Raw genomic sequence first — 15733 nt, 5'->3', positions numbered from 1 at the left:
CCCTCAGTCAGGGCATCTTTTGTAGCACTTTTATTTAACTAATTATTTGTAGTGTTTTGTTTAATGTCTGTCTTCCTGACTAGACTCTAATCTCCAGGATGCAGGAAACTTACCCTGTCATGTTCAACATTCTCCCCAGGAGCTGGCAGAAGGTGTGTGCCTAGTAAATATTTGGCTATAGCTTTCCCATGCCTCTTGTCTTCTCTTTTCCAGCTAAACCTGCCAAATACAGGTTGACAGGTTTTTAAATCTCCTGACTATCCCAGTTACTTCCTCAGAGAGGTTCAGGGCTCCAAATGCAGGCCGTCACAGACTATATTTCTGCAAGTGTAGACAAAGCAGGCCTGCTAGCACAGTGGGCCACTCTTTGCAGACTCAGCTGTACAGAATAGGAGGCTGTGTCCCGAATCAGGAGTATAAAGCCGCGAGGCCTCACGGTCTACCATGGGGGTGAAGAGGGGACCAAGCAACTTTTCTGACTTTCAGAAGTTTCTTTCCGAAAGAAAAACTGACTTTTTCATAGGTCACACGATATTCAGAGAAACAAGTTTCTCCTTTCCACCTCTTTCTCAAATGAGTAACTGTCAACACTGGACATATGACTGGAGTTGTATTTGCATGACCTGGCTTTTACCTATGCTTCAAACTTTATTTCCCACTACTCACTTTCACAAAAAATACAGCTTAATTACAGAACTGTGGTATTTTTGGTACTTTAAATACCACCTGCCACTTTCCACCTTTCTTCCTTCACATTACGTTCCCCTCCCTGATATTTTTCCAGTCAGATGAGATTGGAAACTGGGCTCCACCTCTTCCTAGCCTTTATCAGCTAGGCAAGACACTTCATCCCTCTCAAGTTTTTATCTGTCAAATAAGCATACTAACAGTACTGACTTCATGGAGTTATGAAAATTCAACAAGATAATTTTATGTAAAGTGCTAAAAAAAAGTGTAATTATCCTGCATTCTCACAGCACTTCCCACTTCGTATTCTGGGCCACTGCTTCTGTAACTTTTCTGTGCCTATGAATCATCTGGAGATCTTACTGAAAAGCAGATTTTGGACCAGGAGGTCTGGACTTGACATTCTACATTTTGAACAAGCTCCTAGGTGATGCCCATGCTGCTGATCCATGACACTTTGATTAAAATGTTTAAGCTACCCCAGCTCTCACATTAAAGCTCCATGATAGCAGATCCTGTAACAAATCTGCTTTGTAACTTTTATCTCCCCAAACATCTGGAATTATCTTTAAATATTTGGCTAATGACTAACTCTGTTCTCCAGTGACTGTCCTTCGCAGTGCAGGTCAAAAGTAGGTAACCTGGGACCTAGAGGATAGATTAGGGATGAAATCCCTAGGAAGGCTCATCAAAACCTTTCTTCTCCATCATTCCCCGCTCGCTCTCTTTCACACATGTGCTCATGAACATGGGGAAACATGGAAGCAAGAGAATTCTGGGTAAAATTCAAGAATCAAAGTGTCTGGCATTCTTGACTTCCACCTATCATTTTAGGGGGCACAAACTCAGTGCTTCCAGGTCTGTGTCAGGGGCTGGGGACAAACCCCAAAGAGACATCAAGTAAAAATGACAGTACTAAAAACTTCAAAAATAACCCTCTGATCTTCTGTATTATCATATAATCACACATGCTGGTTTTTAACAGAACACTGTCTTCAATAAAGATCAAAGGAAGCAAGCCGCTACAACTGGAACAGAAAATGATCTTAGGGTCATCTTAAAGCAAACTTTCAATTGGGTTCTGAAAATTAGGGTTTGGTTCCACTGCAAATGGACTCACTTGGTCCTTCCAGGAGGTAGGAGTTAGAGGTGGTTGAATGGATATAGTTGAGTCTATTTTATTTTGGCCGAACTGGGCGGCATGCGGGATCTTAGTTCCCTGACCAGGGATCGAAACTGCCCCCTGCAGCTGGAGTGCAGAGCCCTACCCACTGGATGACCAGGGAATTCCCCTATATTTTTATTATTTATTTATTTATTTTAAAAATTCGTTTTATTTTTGGCTGCGTTGAGTCTTCGTTGCTGCGTGCAGGCTTTCTCTAGTTGCAGCGAGCCGAAGCTACTCTTTGTTGCGGTGTGCAGGCTTCTCATTGTGGTGGCTTCTCGTTGCAGAGCACAGGCTCCAGGTGTGCGGGCTCAGTAGTTGTGGCTCGCGGGCTCTAGGGCACAGGCTCTGTAGTTGTGGCTCACTGGCTTAGTTGCTCCGCGGCATGTGGGATCTTCCTGGACCAGGGCTCGAACCCATGTCCCCTGAACTGGCAGGCGGATTCTTAACCATTGTGCCACCAGGGAAGCCCTCCCCTTTATTTTTAAATTTTTACAATTTGTTTTTGGCTGGATATAGTTGAGTCTTAAACAAATTAGCAGCTTTCTCTTGGTCTGATCTAAAAATCTCTAGTATTAGGAATTTTAACAATGAGGCCACTGGTTATTTCTCATGCTCAGATCACAGATAAGGACCTTTCAAAATGATCACCTACACCTCCTCACTTCATAAGTGAGGAAACTGAAGGTCACAGAAGAAATTAGCCAAAGATCCCAAAGGAGTCAGTAGTGACCTCAACCTCTAAGATGTTCCACTCTGTCACTTTTTCTTTCAACAGAATCTTGTTTGAGAATCCTGTTACCTACTAGGATCTGAGCCAAGAAATGACTTGGGCTTGGGGGGTGCTTTAGACTCTTAGGGTGAGGAGGTGGCAGAATGAAATCCCTGAAGAGCTGATAAAACAAGGTTTAAGGGTCAGAGAAAAGATCTTAAAATCTTAACCAGAGGCATAAGAAAGGGATATTAGGAGTATGAGTCGTTTCATTGCTAGCTAATGAAAGTGGCTGAAAACTTTAAAAGGAACAGAGAATAAAGCTGCTGTATTTATAAGAATACATTCCATCCTCTTCCCCCAAATCCATTTCTTCCTTTTGTAGTCCCACCTCAATTGGTTGTATCACTACTGAACCTTAAGATTTCCTCAAAACGTTTTCTTCACCCTCCAACATCCAATAATCCTCTTGAATTTTGCAATTTCATCTACTCACCCCTCTGCTGCAGTTGTCAGTACAGACTCTCACCAAGTTTGCCTCAATTACTTCAATAGTCTTAATATCTACTGTTTCCATTCTCAGCCCCTCAAATCACACTCATTTCAAGTGATCTATAGATTAATATGAATGTTTTGTTTAAAATTCTTCAAAGGCTCTCAGCTGCCTATGGACTCAAGTCCAAAGTCCTTAGTGTTCACAGTTTGGTTCCTGCCTATCTCTACAATAATCTCATCCGCTCCAGTGCTCCCCTTTTACTGCCAGCCTATCAAATTATTTGTAGTTGCCTGGAAACATGACTTTACATCTCTGAATTTGCTGTGCCCTTCACATTATGCTCGGCATACGCTCTCCTTTCTACCTGGACAACTCCCGGCCATCCTCTTCTGGGAGCTATCTTGACTCCCAGAGCTAATTATTCTATCTCAGAATTTTCTTTCCACAAAAATTTTAAGACAATAGTCATTCAAAAGGAAGCTTCATCTGAATGGTTTGGTTAATAAGAAACAAAAAACTACTGGGGTAAAATATAAGTGCACATTCCAGAAAATATAAGTGCAATTCCAATTTATGTGTGGCATGAAAACTCATTATGACTAAACAAAAAATGGGTGAAAAATTGTAATTTATTGAAACTCAACTCAAAAAATATAAGATGCTGTAGTGTACAATATATTACACAGAGCACCCTCAGGTGCACATTCAAGTCAAGTAAGAACATATCCCTTTCCCTAGCCCTCCCACCCTGGGATCTTAGTATTTGTTCCATATACAATCATGCACACTTAATTTGAAAAAGGAAGCCCCAATATATTTTGATGTATTAATTAGCACCAAACAAGAATACAGTTCCATTTTTTTAATAAACAAACAAAAAAACCCCAATCAATAAACCAACTGGAGAGCTAATGGACTCAGCCAATACTGCTGACATAGATATTATACATTCATGTAAATACACAGCCTATTCTACCCTAAACAATGGTGTGGCTGGTTCTCAGCCTTTGTTCGAGTTGGCAATTGTCCCCATGTTGCAGTGTTGGAGCCAGTCTGTTTCTAAAACAAAATATTTAGGAACTTCCTACACAAAGCTCATCTGTCTTTTTTGTTGGAAACAACTCTAAAATTGGTGTGGAAAACTTAGATCTTTCAAGGACAACCACTGGCCGAAGATAATGAAGCTGTTTTAAGGCAAGTTCTCCACAGTCTGTTAATGCTTTGTCCAATACGACCCTCAGGTTTTCCAAGGGAGGAACTGCTGTCGTCTCAGCTACTATTAAAGGTGGGATTGCAGTCAGGTTCTCATGAATTGCAGAGTCACTGGAAGAATGAGGTATGTCAACTTCAGGGTCATTGTCATTCACCATATTATTTGCCATAACACTCCCTGTTAAGTCATTACTGGGTTGTGAAGAATTACTTAATGGTAAGTGCTCTGAAGGCTCCCAATCATCAAAATCATCTTCTTTCTCTTCACTTTCCTGAATAAATTTCAGAAATGAAGATTCAAATCCCATAGGTTTGTAAGTCTTCAAATCAAATGACCTGGGATGTGGATGCTTCCTAAAATTCTCTTTTGGGACATGGGTTGAATTTTTTACAGTGTTTTCTTGCCCTGAACTTTGCTGCCCCGTTTCTGAGTCCTTGATCCTTGGTAAAGGCAGCTGGAAACTTGTGAAATAAGTCCCACTTTCAGTCCCATCAGGATTAGGTATGGAATTTTCTATTTTACAAGGAGGAGGCTGAACTGTATTACATTGTTCCAAAGAAGTGGTTTCTGAACTATGGTTACATTTCAAAGTTCCTCTGTAGAGCAGAGTATCTGCATCAAAAACTGGGTTGCTTTCTGTACATCCTTTCTGACCTCCATCCCTTTCACCTGGATAAAGGGAATCGGCGGCCTGGACAGGTATGCTACTGTCACCTGGGGAATGGCTGTGCTTTGTGAGCTCTGATTCACAGCTTCTATCTTCTTCTTTCTTTATACAGGGCTCTACTTCAGAAGGGGGCTCCTCCTTAATTTTGGTACCGTACTTAACACAAACAACAAGATTTTCCATCTGTTGCTCTAAATAGGCACTACTCATCTGATGGGTACGTTTGTAATGCCTCACTATGCTGCTCTCCAACTTCACCACAGATAAGCATCCTTGAACCATGCAAGGGTACTGCGTGTGCTCAGAATGCTCCACACACATATGGAGGGCTTCAGCTCTTGTTTTGAAACTAATCGGAGCTTTCTTTTCTTTGATTAAGCTACATTTTTTAGCCTTAGCATTAAACGATCTCCTGGTAGTCTGATGTTCATGCCCCTGAGTGTGAGTTGTCTGACACACCTTTTCACTCCTTAGTAGCCTTTCATTTGCCACTTTCTGGCTTCTAAACAGATCATCATAATAGTCCTTATGTCGATAATATACATGTTGAGAATAATTACTGCGATGGGTGAAAATCTGGCCACAGCCATTAAGATCACAATGAATTTCATAATCTGAATGTATTTCTCCTTCAATATTATGCTGTTCCATCAAGTGGTGCTTCAACTTGCTGAATGTATAAAAAACAGCAGGGCACTGAGGCTGGTTACAGGAAAACCTGGCCGCTGACTCAGCTTCAGAAAGCACTTTCGGCTCTTCAACGTGGTCTAGGTTATGAGAGTCACTACAGTGCTTAGCAAGAGCTTTGGAACACAGGAAACGCTTGTTACATTCCTTATATTTGCAAGCAAATATCTTTTTGCATTTGACAAGTTCCCTTTTGGTTCTCGCTTTGTCTTTCTCTAAACATAACTGTTCTTTGTTGTATTGATGTACAGTCCTGTAATGGCGAATCAAGCCTTTTAGATTGGTGAATGAGGAGTTGCAAGTTTTATGGATACAATGGAATGGTTTGTGGTATTTATTCAAAATATAGCAGAGATTTCCTTTAGCAACAGTTCTCCTGCTACCTCTCCCCTCTCTTCCTTCTCCTTCTTCTCTATGGCTACCTATTGGTGATGAAATATCAGATGTTTTACTTTCTGTTTCTTCGCAGGATGACTCCAAATCTGTTTCTGAACTGCATTCATCCTTTTTAGAATGACAGTGTGGCTTCTCAGAGTTACTGTTGGGATCACGTCCAAGTTCCACGGAACAATCACCTTTCAACCTGTCTACTGAGCATGGGCCTTCATGACCACATTTTTCATTATCTAATAGTTTTTGAGTTACTCTGTCGCTGCCAATTTGATGTTTATTTTTATAATGAATCCTAAGGTGTGTTTTTCTCGTAAATGACCTTTGGCAGATATGACACTGGAACGGGGAATACCGATGTTGAAACATGGTTAGCTGAAGGACTTTTTCTTTTGAATAATTATGTTTTTTAAGATAATGCATTAACAAAGCCTCTCTGGTCACAAATTCATATTTGCATCCTTGAAGTTCACAGAAAAAAGGCTTGGCTGCCAGCTGTGCCAGGTACTGACTTGGCATATTTTCATCTTGATTCTGAAAATTAAGGTCTGAGATGGTAGATGACACCGCTTGAAGAGACTTAGCACCACTGGATGGGTACCCCTGCAATGACCCTGAGAAAGATCCATGTGTTATTGAGTTTTTCAAGCTTAAATGCTTCAAGCGTAACAGAAGTTCCAACATGGTATCCTCTGTACAAGGCCTTTTAGAAGCACAAATGGAGGCTTCTGAGGAATAACCCTGATGTTCTCGTTTACATTTAGTATGAATATTGTGATCTAGACCTTCATCTGGGGAGTCACTGTTTGTATCCGAGATAGGTTTAGGTTCTGTATCAAACTTTTCAGTTGTCGGATTATGTTCATTACCCAAACAGGGAAAGAGATCTTTTGTCTTTACCTTTTTGGGTTTGAAATGGTATGGATGAACCTTCCTTAGATGCTTCTGCATGCCTCTTGCGTTTTTGTATGTGGAACCACAGCCATCAAAACCACAGGTAAACTTAGTCCCATCAAAACAAACTGCCACATTGGAACATTTTTCTTTTAAACTGGAGGGCACAAAGACTTTCTCGTGAGACAATAATATATCCTGCATGGTTTCAGAGTGATCCAGTGTGTCAATTAACTCTTCATTCATGGAAGCTGGAGAGCTATGACTTAACTGATCACTAGAATTACTGTCACTGTTTTCTTTCAGATTTTCTGCAGTTTCTATTTGAGAACTAGCTGATCCTGCACAGAAAAGAAGATCCTCTGGTAAATGTGATTTATCAGTTTGGTCAAGTAGATGGGGCTGACCAATATAACCTTGCTTTTCTCCTGCTGCAGGCTCAAGTTTCACTGATTTCTTCACATCTCCATTTGAACTTTCAACATTATGCATTGAGAGGTGATTCTGGTATTCAATTTTGGAATAATAGAACTTTTTACAGCCAACGAAGTTGCATGTGTAAGATGCATCCCTAAAGTGTTGTGCTTCATGGTGGTAAAGCTGTCCCAAGTCACTGAAAACAATATTACAGCCATTTAATTCACATTTATAACGCAGATCATCATGTTTTTGTTTATGGTTAAGCAGTTCATTCACTGATCCAAACCTAGCATAGCAATCTATAGATACACACATATAAGGCTGAGGACCACAATGCACTTGTTCATGCTCTCGCAGGTGAAAAGCAGACATGAAATGTCGTCGACAGTAAGTACACTTCTCTCTTCTATTTTTCATATCTAAGTAGTGCTTGGCATTTTCATCATTATTTTGGTGTTCAGCTTTAAGATGCACACTTAAGTATTTAAACTGCTTAAACACACGGGAACAGTCTGTGCCAGGACATGGGTACAAATCTCTGTCTTGCAGGTGGCAATCTTCTAATTTGCTGAATGTGACATATTCATGTGACTCTCCTTTGGCTTGTTCATTCAATGACTGACCTTGCTCCAGGGTTGCAGAAGGGCTCTTGGGACAAACTCCCTTTTGAGAGCCTTTCAACAGTAACTTCTTTCTAGAGCGGTCCCTTCTGCTTGGTGGCATTTTAACATGTTCCATCACATGAGGAACAAATATTTCTTTTCTCTTGAATTTTTTAATACAAACCGGACAGGTGTAAATTCCATCTTCCATATGCATCTTAGAATGATGAAGAATCCTGGCCTCTATACATTCCCGCTTACATAACAAACAGAAAAATTTATACTGAAGCCATCTCTGGTATCTTTCAGAAGAACCAATGGGTTTTTTGTCTCTTTTCTCTTTATGCTGATCTGTCAAATCTCTTCTTCTATATTGTTTATCTTCTTTACTTTCCTCATAATCACTAAGAAATGACTCTAAAACATCGGTGTCATTGATAGACAGTTCATAGCCACTTAGGTCATCATCAGAATCTGAGGCTTCTTGTCCTAGAAGTTGGTGGCAGTGTCGTTTTAAAGTTTTCCAGTCCCAAAATTCAGGATCAAAAGGCCAGTGGGCTTTTAAAGCTAGTAAAAGCTCACATCGGAGAGAATTCGGAACTGGTGCATTTTCTTCATCAAATTTTTGATCTGGTTGGGAATACAGTTCTTCCAACATATTAAATCCATCCAAACTGGGTTCAATTAAGAATTCTGTAAGCTGACAGGCTCGTCTAACTTCTAAATCTTCTGGTAAAAGACAAGCAATTGTTTTACAAACTGATGCCTTCATTTCTTCATCCTCACTTGATCTGAGTTGAAGAGCTCTGACACATAGTAAAATCGACACCCCAAGACCAGCATCTTGTGCCTGTTAAGAAAAATAGGGAAGAAAAGGTTTTTTTTCCCCAGTTTGGAAACATTACATAACTTTCACTGATAAGATACATACACACACACACACACACACACACACACACACACACACACACACACACACACACACTTACTTCTTAAAGTTCTTAAATCTTTCTTCCTGCAAGTTACATTTAGATCCTCCTTCTTTCAACATGCAAAGGACTGGATTAGAGGTTACAACCATGAACAACAACAATGTACATTTATAGAGTATCCAACTTTATAAGGCACTGCATATTAAAGCAGTCCTTAACCCTCAAGGAATTTATCTGTGTGCCAAATGTATAAAGGCACATAAATTCAAAGGAGCTCAGTCAGGATAAATAAGGTCACTGAAGGATTCAAAAAAGAATTGTCTCAAGCTGGGCAGCAAGGATAGGGCCTAAATAAATGGGTGCAAGAGGAAACACATGTATAAAAGTGAGTCTAAGACTGAATTCAATTTAAAAAACTCATATGTCTATGTCATGAACAGTTGGGTGTTTTCAAAACCTCAAGGCTTAGAATAAATGATCCTTTCCACTTCCTCCTAAAAGAATTAATACTCACTCTATAGTTACAGGTGTACTGAAATCTCAGTTTCCCACAGGAAAACAACAGAAAATTTCTTTATAGCAGCAGGTTCTCAGAAATCGTCAAAAATCACAAAAAAGATCTGGTCGTATATGATAAAAGGCAAGTGCATTTAAGATGATTCTTTCATGTGAGAGGCTGAAAGGGTGCGTGAAAATAATATAAACCAAGAAAAGCAGGATCTTATGGCAGAGTGGCTTAAAATACGGTACTTAAGAGCGCAGAATTTTGAGTATGACTTTGAATCCCAGCTTCACTACAGTGAGAAGTTTTTAACTCCTCTAAGCCTCAGTTTCCTCATCTGTACAATGATAATTATAGTGGCAGTACTGGATTTTCCTCCTAATGCTGTTGTAAAAATGAAATAAGGTAACACAAAATGAGTATTACAATGTTGGCACATAGTAAAAATTCAACAGAACCCCATGTAAAATATTTGAGGATAAATTCCACTGTTCAAACATCAATTTGCTAAGCAATTATTCCCGTTGGGCACCATTCTAAATGCTGAGAACACAAAGAAATAACTGCCATCAATTTACAGACTCCTTACTACATCCTAGGCACTATTCTAAATAAACTTTTTGCATACATCATCCTCATTTTATAGATGAAGAAACCAAGGCTCAGAAAATTAGTTGCCAGTGTCACCAGCTAGTGAGCAGAGGAGCAAGAATTTAAACTTAAAGCATCTTTTCCCAGCGTCTGAGTCTTAACCACTTTACACTCTATACCAACTCCAAAGTTAATTGACTTGGCTATATGCCATGTGCCCTTGATACAATATGCCAAGGTACTTCTTCAGCTTCCTGGTTTAAAACCTATCAAATTATTCATATCTATCAGTTTCTTCAAAATTCAGCTCCACATTCCATATCCTAATTCTAATTTATTCATCACTCCTTTAACAAGTAACTTCTTGGTATATCTGTTCAGAATGTATAATGGTAGTTATTTTTTTTTGAAAAGTGTTCTTAATGATTTCACAAATTTTACCATTTCAACTAGATTATGGTGTTTAAGAAAGAACATTCTTTGCTGTTTATCTCACAGAGTCTTCCAAAGGGGTTAAGTAACTTGTTAAGAACCTATGATTTTAAAACTTAACAGACTTTCTCCAAGTCCTCTGTGCTCTGACTTACAAATGATAACCTTACATCACATTATGCCATTTGTCAAGATACCCATGGTCTAGATCCTTACAAGTCAAGCATCTCTAATATTCAGCTTCTTTATTACTAAAGAGAAGGGATTAAACTAAACAAAGTCATGTTTTGCAAAACAGTACTACTTATATGTTCCACCAAAAAGGGCCCTAAGGCCAAATAAACTGGCTTCAAGGTTATCCCTCTTCTTATGCCTTCTACTTCAAATATAACCACAGCCACATCTTTTCTTCTGTCGTACTATTTTTGAAGTCTTGAGAGAGACCCTGGATTTTTTAAAGTTATCCCTTCCAATATGACTTTCTCAAGTCACAGAATCAAAATTTAACAACTCTGAGCACTTTTTTTTTTTTTTTTTTTTTGCGGTACGCGGGTCTCTCACTGCTGTGGCCTCTCTCGTTGCGGAGCACAGGCTCCAGACGCGCAGGCTCAGCGGCCATGGCTCATGGGCCCAGCCGCTCCACGGCATGTGGGATCTTCCCGGACCGGGGCACGAACCCGTGTCCCCTGCATCGGCAGGCGGACTCTCAACCACTGCGCCCCCAGGGAAGCCCCTGAGCACTTTTAATTGATCATTTGGTTTAAGCTCTTTGTTTATAGGAAACTGAAGCCCAGAAAATAAGGAGGTTCTATTACAAGGCCCTCCTTCCGCAAGAGACCCAACGCCCACAAAAGCTTTTCAGCATCATTAACCTTTTCCTTCCCAAGGGCTATGTGACTGGTTGCTAGTTGTGCTAATATCGTTTCACCTCTTCTTTTATAAAAACAGAACACCTGGTTTTATCTGGTTACAAAGTCACCTGGAATAATCAAATAATCAACATATCTCCTAGCTCTCCCCTGCAGCAGCTAGATGTAACCGCGCGCGCGCGCACGTGTGTGTGTGTGTGTGTGTGTGTGTGTGTGTGTGTGTGTTGGAAGGAGTGGGGGAAAAGGTGTGTCGTAGTGTGGTTTGCTCTCCACTCCACTTCTCGCTATCTGGAATGGAGACATTATAGCTGGGATTGGAATATGAGATGGAAGCTAAGTGTTAACAGCAGATAAAAGGAACCTGGGTTTCTGATATGTGGAGCCATGACAGCAACCCTGGCCTGTCTACCTGGGTTATCTACCTGTATAGGAGAGGGAGAAACTTCTATCTTCTTTACACCACTATCACTGTGGGATATCTACCATTCACAGTAGAACTAGATCCCAACTGATACAGGTTAGATCACCTCTCTTTTAAAAAGCTAGAGGTAAGTCTCTCAATTTGAAAAGAATTCCACATTCACTCCCCTTCCACCTACCAGTCCATAACTTTCCTACCCTTCAGGACAAATATAAACAAGGATTACAGTGGAAAATGTCCTAGACTGAGATGAGAAAGAAATGGGTTCTGGTTATACAAATGGACAGCAAATTCCTTGTCTGTGTCAGAAGCCCACCTTTCCTAATCCTCTAGCAGCTTTCCCATTTTTTGTGGTTCCTTGAGGTAAACAGAAATCTAAGATGACCCCCACTGACCTTCACTTTTGTATAATCCCCTTGCTTTGAGTATAAGCAGAACCTATAAACATCATTCCTATAATTATGTTACGTTACATGGCAAAAGGGGCTTTGCAGATGTAATTAAAGCCTCAAATCCACTGATCTTAAGACAAGTGGATTACCTAGACCTGACCTAATCACTCAAGCCCTTTAAACCTAGATCTGGAAGTCAGAGGTAGAGGAGGTCAGATTTGAAGAATTCCTAGTGCCTTTGCTGGATTGAAAATGAAGGCATGGCATGAGGGTGGCTTCTAGGAGCTGAAAACAGACCGTGGCTGACAGCCAGCAAGAAAATGAGGACTTCAGCTCTACAACTGAAAGGAACTGAATTCTGTCAACAATAAAAATGAGCTTAGAAGTGGATTTTCCACAGAGCCTCCAGATAAAAACTCAGCCTGGCCAACACCTCAATTTCAGCCTTGTGATACTGAGCAGTGAACCGTGCCATACTGTGCTGGACTTCTGCCCTACAAAACTGTGAGCTAATAAATGGGTGTTAACTGAAGTGCTAAGTTGTGGTAATCTGTTATGCAGCAACAGAAAACTCATACTTCCCTTAAAGATTGGAAAAAAAAAACACACAACTTTTTAAAGGCCAGTTGTACTAATTTTTTTTAAACAAGGCAAGTTCTGTAATTACTTGAACATGTTCCCTATGAGATAGGAGACACAACTTCATTTGCAGTGATTAGAAATAATTATCACCTAGCTTATCTGACCATGAATTTGCTTCAGACAACTTTTACCTTTTCCTATCTTCACTGGAGAAGACTAGATACACGTATTTCAAATAAAGTATAGGATATGGAAGGTTACATTAAAGGAGATGGGAGGTATCAAAGATACAACTGTGCCTTGACTTTAGTATAAACAATCCCTGGATGCTGTCAAAGATGTAACCCATAAAACATACGCATAAACCATTATAGATATGGGTATATAGAGATCTCAGTCATGAGTAGGTATTAAAAACAAAACAGAAACAGAACATAGCATAAGAATCATCTCAAATCTCCAGGCTGGCAGTCTTAGCATACATTTATGGGGCTGAACTAAAAAAACAAGGCACTTCATTTCATTTTAGGAAATATTTATTTCTTTAAGAAAAACAAAAAATGAAAAAAACCTAACTTGTTTCCTAATTTGCACAGAAGTTTATAATTTGTGTACAGTCGATTCTGGAACTGTTCTGTTACTCCAAAACCTAATCTATCACTCCATCCTGAAGGAGATGAAAAATACAATTTTACTTTCTTTATTTATAATTATTATGTTAACTTGCAAACAAACATGCCTGTATAAAATACAGAACACTGTTCTAGGAAAAGCAGATATAGGGTGGTTGAGGTAACAACCAAGAAACATAATCTTTCCCTCCTCCAGTGGTCTGTCAAGTCAATCACTATTTCCCATGAAAAAATATTGTAGATTCCTAGGAAGTAAGTCTGTAGAAACAGCTAGATATGTCCCATTCCATAACCTTATTAAACCCCATTATTTCTCATTTTCCCTTATTTAAAAGGAGTTGCCTGAGAAGTTATCTGCCCACTCATTTCTTCCCTCCAAAACAATCAGCATAAAAAGCATAAATTACTCACTTCAGTTTGTATAACTCTAATCAGGCAAAATAAATGCTGCTGTGTTTTAGCTATGACACCAAACTGACGACAGCGCTCCAAAAAAGTGTCTACAGAAGGATCAATTCTTCTTTGCAGTTTACTCCAAAAGAGAGTCAATTCCCTATAAAAAGAAAGATTACGGTAAAACATTTAAAGCAACTGGTATTTGCTACCCCAATTTTTTGGTTTGTGACAAAAAGGTGACAGTAAGTAAAAACTAGAAGAAAAAAAACTGTCTATATTCTGCTTCCTCTCAAACTAGTAAAATTATTAAGAAGAATCCTCCTTGAAAATTCCCCCACTTCTTTCTTCTTTGTACCTGGGCAAAAATAAAAACAACAAAAGACTACTTCCTTTATGCTGACCTTTTCAAAGACTTACTTAGATCCCATCTTGTTCCAAAAGGTTTTACCCCCTACATTGGTAATTATACTGACTGAATTAAGCCCTGTCCTAGTGGGCAAGGATCATCAGACATCAATACGCTGCCAACAAAGTGTATACAACTATGAAATATTCTAATGGTATAGTACTTCACCACGTTAATCTCATGGGCCCTTTCCATCTCTAAAATGTCATGATGCTACTTAGGCCTGTATCTTGGAATGATAATATCTTAAATATTACTAATAAAACTATTAAAATGGCACTCTTGGAAATGGCTAAAATACAAGAAATCCCCACAAATATTCATTATCCCCACAAATGGCTAAAATACAAGAAATATCCCACAAATATTCATTATGAAAACAAAGAAAAGCTTGAAAAGAATAAGTTGAATAAAAGTACTGAATGGGCTAAGAGAAAACTCTAAAGGAAAAGCACTAGAAACTCAACAAATGCCCAGAATAGAAATGCTAATGTTAATATGAAATGTGAATTCAAGGAAAGTTCCTTAGCAAAACAGAAGAGAATGTTATCACTTTAAAAAATGTGACTGGGGACTTCCCTGGTGGGGCAGTGGTTAAGAATCCACCTGCCAATGAAGGCGACACGGTTCGAGCACTGGTCTGGGAAGATCCCACATGCCACGGAGCAACCAAGCTTGTGCGCCACAACTACTGAAGCCTGCACACCTAGAGCCCGCGCTCTGCAACAAGAGAAGCCACCGCAATGAGAAGCCCGCGCACTGCAGCCCAGAGTAGCGCCCGCTCGCTGCAACTAGAGAAAGCCCTTGCACAGCAACGAAGACCCAACGCAGCCAAAAATAAATAAATAAATTTATTAAAAAAATTTTTTAAGTGACTCTTTTCTGTACAACCTCAATGGATACTGTGTATTTGTTAAATGACTTCCATTAAAAAATAATATTATTTTCACGAGCCAGTTTTAGAACACTAATATCCTAGATTTGCTATTAACACAGACTATTCCAGGAAACAATACAAATCCAAAGCTTAAGAAATGAATACACCTCTTTTTATAATAGATTTAAAAACAAACATATTTAACAGAACGTATTTTCTTATACTTTTAAGGAGGTAACTGGGATTCTCATATGGTAAAATTCTTACGTAGATATAAAACTTGCTTCAAAGATTGAAATAAATATATGTCTCAAGACATATATGATTAAAGCTTACAATATTTAATGATGGAAAATTTGAGCTATATATAACAAGTAAAATTAACTTAAAATGCCTTTAAATATTTGTGTTTGGTGACTAGCATTGCTTTCCTAACCAGAAAAAGTAAAAACTGAGAACAGCTACCAGGCAGGCAAGTAACTGGGATGACTGTTCATTTCTAAACTTAGAAGACTGCTTCATTCACATGTAAGCATGTTACTAATAAAACTTTAGAGAATAATGCAAAATTCTGAATAACAAAGGAAATGGAGAATTACATATGCTCTGAGATAAAATAAGTACCTACCAAAATATATGTGAAATCTATGCTATTTGAAAAGAATAAAATTATCAAAGCTAGTAAAACCTGATTATGAAGATAAAAGGGTAAAGGATATCTACTATCTAAAATTCACCAACTAGCTACAAGTTTAAAGTTAGGTAAAT

At 39.1% G+C, this 15733-nt stretch overlaps 1 protein-coding gene across 1 annotated transcript in view; it reads right to left on the bottom strand.

The window, feature by feature from the left end:
• Positions 1-3907: 3907 nt before the first annotated feature.
• The window catches only part of RLF (RLF zinc finger), a gene marked incomplete at its 5' end in the record, with an annotated part of 80753 nt that continues 68927 nt past the window's right edge, over positions 3908-15733 (bottom strand). Inside the window, 2 exons of the mRNA XM_079698211.1 lie at positions 3908-8783; positions 13698-13839. Of these exons, the coding sequence (XP_079554337.1) occupies positions 4134-8783; positions 13698-13839 (4792 nt within the window). The 3' untranslated portion in view covers positions 3908-4133. The remainder of the gene's footprint in view (positions 8784-13697; positions 13840-15733) is intronic.

The sequence above is a fragment of the Hyperoodon ampullatus genome (assembly GCF_949752795.1).
Source record: "Hyperoodon ampullatus genome assembly, chromosome: 2".
NCBI lineage: Eukaryota > Metazoa > Chordata > Mammalia > Artiodactyla > Ziphiidae > Hyperoodon > Hyperoodon ampullatus.
Note: the sequence above shows the minus strand (reverse complement) of the source record. Positions and strands in the feature narration are given on the sequence as shown.